Genomic DNA, 4,387 nt, shown 5'->3' on the forward strand with positions numbered 1-4,387 from the left:
TTCAACATTTCCTTAGTAATTCGGGGTCTCTTCTGATTCCACACAAATTTTAGGATTATTTGCTCCAGCTCTTTGAAGAATACTCGTGGAATTTTGATCGGAATGGCATTAAAAGTATAGATTGCTCTGGGCAGTATAGACATTTTAACGATGTTTATTCTTCCGATCCAAGAGCATGGAATGTTCTTCCATCTTTTTGTGTCTTCAATTTCTTTTAGGAGTGTTCTGTAGTTCCTCGAGTACAGATCTTTAACCTCTTTGGTTAGGTTTATTCCGAGGTTTCTTATGGTTCTTGGTGCTATAGTAAATGGAATTGATTCTCTAATTTGCCTTTCTCTATTTTCATTGTTAGTGTATAAGAAAGCCACTGATTTCTGGACATTGACTTTGTATTGTGCCACATTACTGAATTGCTGTATGAGTTCTAGTAGTTTGGGGGTGGAGTCTTTCGGGTTTTCCATATAAAGAATCATGTCATCTGCGAAGAGAGAGAGTTTGTCTTCCTCGCCAATTTGGATACCTTTTATTTCTCTTTGTTGTCTGATTGCTGTTTGTAGGACTTCTAATACTACGTTGAACAAGAGTGGTGAGAGTGGACATCCTTGTCGTGTTCCTGATCTCAACAGGAAGGCTGCAAGCTTTTTCCCATTGAGGATGATATTTGCTGTGTGTTTTTCATAGATAGATTTGATTTTTACTATCTTCAGTTAGCCAACAAATAGTACCTAATTAGTTTTTGATGTAGTGTTCAAAAATTTATTATTTGCCTATAACACCCAGTTTTCATCATATGTTTTTGATGTTCCTTTTAGTTTTGTTTAATATAGCTGGGTAAAATCACTCAAGTTAACAGGTTTAATCTCCTTTGCTATTCTTATTCTATAGGTCTTCGCTTCCTTCAATGTGTGTTTATATAAAGACACATATACTCCCATTGCTTGGGAAAAACAAAGGGAACAATGCACATGAAGTGTCTGCACACTTGGTAATGCACATATTGACAAAGGCAGAGGAGAATAAAATAAAATTGTGTGTGACATGATGACCTCATGGAAAAATCACATGGAGAAGTTATCTTGAGTAAGGATTGATTATTATAGCAGGTGCAGGTCATATAGAGCAGGATCTGGGGTGAAGACTGGAACCAGGACTAAAGAATGTCCATTGGACTTGTCAAAAACATCAAAACCTAAAGAACAAGAATAACAAGGAAAAGATGTATCACAAGAAAAGTGAGGAAGGGACTCACTTCACCCCCTACCAGGACAAATAAACAGCAATTTGTCAAATAAATATGGACTGGCCACCAGGAAAGCAAACCTTCTGCTCCTTGATATTAAAATAGCCCAACTGCTGTTTTACTTTATATATTTCCTTCTGTGAAGTGTTGGTTTATACCTTTTCCTCATTCTACTCTTGGAGCATTCCATCTATAACATGTTTCACATGAAAATATCACTACTTTTGTCTTTTTGCTCCTGTATTATTTTTTTCTGGACATCAAGGAGATCTAAGGAGAGCAGGAATGTCATCAGAACCAAAGACACTTTTTTCTTCCTCCTGGTTGGTCTCTCAAGAGCTGCCTGCCTTGCTAGAGCTGTTTTTCCTCTCATGTCCATGTCATTCTTCTCTTTTCTCTCTGTCTTTACTGAAGAGATTGCCTATGTTTATTTATTTATTTATTTTTTAAAAATATTTTATTTATTTATTTGACAGAGAGAGAGAGAGAGACCCCAAGTAGGCAGAGAGGCAGGCAGCGAGAGAGGAAGGGGAGGAGGCTCCCTTCTGAGCAGAGAGCCCGATGCGGGTCTCCATCCCAGGACCCTGGGATCATGACCTGAGCTGAAGGCAGAGGCTTTAACCCACTGAGCCACCCAGGCACCCCGTAGATTGCCTAAGTTTCTTTAAACTGATATCAGAAAATGAGCACACCAATAAGCATCCCCAAGTTTATTGTCCCTAGGAATTTCTGGGTACCACTTCTTCATTATTTAGGGGAAAGATAATGAGATCTGGTGAGCTTGATGTGTATCTGCTGTTGGCCTAGCTAGTGTGGCTGGGGGTGAAAAAGACATGGCAGTCAGTATCCCAGGAGGCCATAGAGGGTCATGGTGTGTGTGTGTGTGTGTGTGTGTGTGTGTGTGTGTTGTGAACGGAGGGCTGTTCTCAGAGCAGGGGTATAAAATCTTACATATTCCAAGGGTACTCTTATTGACAGAGGCCAGAACTCAATGAACAGAAGTTACTAATGTGGGTGTGCATTTTGACTCATGGGGCATCTTAATAACAAAATTAAGAAAGTCTTGAAAAATTAATAAAATGAGTGATTCTCGTGTCTTGAAGTTTCAGCCATAGCCTGGTGGCTGCTTCATTCCTCATCACACACTACTACCACCTCTCATCTCTCCCCTTCTCCTTCCTCTTGACACCCTAGTTTTCTTTTGAGCCTTGATTTTCTGAATCGAACAGCTTCCTCAGGGCCTTGACATGGCTGTTGCCCCTGCTGGGTACATACTTCCTGAGATAACCTCAATCTCCCTTACTATCTCCCTTGAGGTCCTGTTCACATGTTACCTTCTTTGCAGGTTTTGTGAACATCTAGTAAAAAAAAATAACACCCCATCAAGTCTCTCCTTTATACCTGCTTTCCTTGTCTTCATAGCTTCTTTTACCATCTGACATATTATTTGATTATTAGTATTTGCTTATATTCTTTCTTCATCATATGATTATTAGGACATTGCTTATAAGCACCTTATGTCTATTGCCAAACAGTGCCTAGAACATGTTCAACATTCAGTGCACATCCCTTAAAGGAATGAAACATATTCTCAATGGATCAAGAGTCTACATTATGTGTGAGGAGCAGACTGAGGTGATTACAGTATTCCTGATGTGAATTGGTGCTAGGGATGTCCTAATGGGGATGAGACCACACACACATATTGAAATTAATTTCTGGACTCTAAGATATAAGTGGTAACACTTATGCTAGGTTATAAAAACACATGATTGTGTGAAAGTAGTCATTTATTTTTCTATATCCTGGTAGCTACCTCCAACCCATGGAGCCAGGGAACCTTACAAGAATTTCAGAGTTTCGTATTCTGGGATTTTCAGAGGGACCAGAACTGCAGCCCCTCATATTTGGGCTTTTCCTCTCCATGTACCTGATCACTGTGTTTGGAAACATGCTCATCATCCTGGCTGTCAGCTCTGACTCCCAACTCCACACTCCCATGTACTTCTTCCTCGCCAACCTGTCCTTTGTAGACATCTGTTTCACCTCCACCACAATCCCAAAGATGCTGATGAATATACAGACAGAGAGAAAAGTCATTACCTAGGCAGACTGCATCACCCAGATGTATTTTTCCTACTCTTTGCAGGATTGGACAACTACATCCTGACTGTGATGGCCTATGACCGATTTTTGGCCATCTGTCACCCCCTGCACTACATGATCATCATGAACCCCCAGCTCTGTGGACTGCTGGTCCTCATGTCCTGGATCATGGGCATCTTGCATTCCTTGTTACAGTGCTTAATGGTGTTGCATCTTTCCTTCTGCACATTCTTGGAAATATCCCACTTTTTCTGTGAAATTAAACAAGTGGTCCAACTTGCCTGTTCTGACACCTTTCTTAATCATGTAGTGATGTATTTTGGAGCTGGGCTGCTGGGTGGTGGACCCCTTGCTGGAATCCTTTACTCTTATTCTAAGATAGTTTCCTCCATACTCAGGATCTCATCAGCTCAGGGCAAGTATAAAGCATTTTCCACCTGTGCATCTCACCTCTCAGTTGTTTCCTTATTTTACTGTACAAGCCTAGGAGTGTACCTTAGCTCTGCTGCTCCCCAGAGCTCACACACAGGTGCAACAGTTTCAGTGATGTACACGGTGGCCACACCCATGCTGAACCCCTTCATCTACAGCCTGAGAAATACAGACATAAAGAGGGCTCTGAAAAAATTCTTTGGAAAGGAAACTATAAAAGGACCCATTGTCCTGGGGCTGAAAATAATGCACATGATAGCAGGACACAAAGCCTGAAAGCCAGCAATGGTAATTCTTTGATCAGATTGTGGATTTACAATTTGTTCTTTCTCTTGATTTCCTGGAATATCCCTTTCTGTGACATCAACGTCTATGTACAACTTGAGTAACCATCTGTATTAACTTTTCTGCTCTCTGGTATCTCACAATGTTGTTCTTAGTTGCTCTCCTGATTTCCTAAGTTGATTCCCAATTTTGGACAAAATATTAGAAATTCCCTTGGGGTGCCTATGTGGCTTAGTAGGTTAAGCATCTGCCTTATTCTCAGGTCATGATTCTAGGGACCTGAGTTCAAGACCCACATCAGGCTCCTTGCTCAGCAGAAATCCT

General features: G+C 40.8%; 1 protein-coding gene across 1 annotated transcript; it reads left to right on the forward strand.

The window, feature by feature from the left end:
* Positions 1-3,065: 3,065 nt before the first annotated feature.
* On the forward strand, positions 3,066-4,054 carry LOC308351945 (olfactory receptor-like protein OLF4; the record flags this gene model as incomplete). Its single annotated transcript, XM_080817894.1, is given in 3 exon segments — positions 3,066-3,344; positions 3,348-3,371; positions 3,374-4,054. Coding segments are annotated over 3 exon segments (984 nt in total).
* Between the last annotated feature and the right edge of the window lie 333 nt (positions 4,055-4,387).

This window comes from Martes martes (assembly GCF_963455335.1).
Source record: "Martes martes genome assembly, chromosome: 1".
Classification (NCBI taxonomy): domain Eukaryota; kingdom Metazoa; phylum Chordata; class Mammalia; order Carnivora; family Mustelidae; genus Martes; species Martes martes.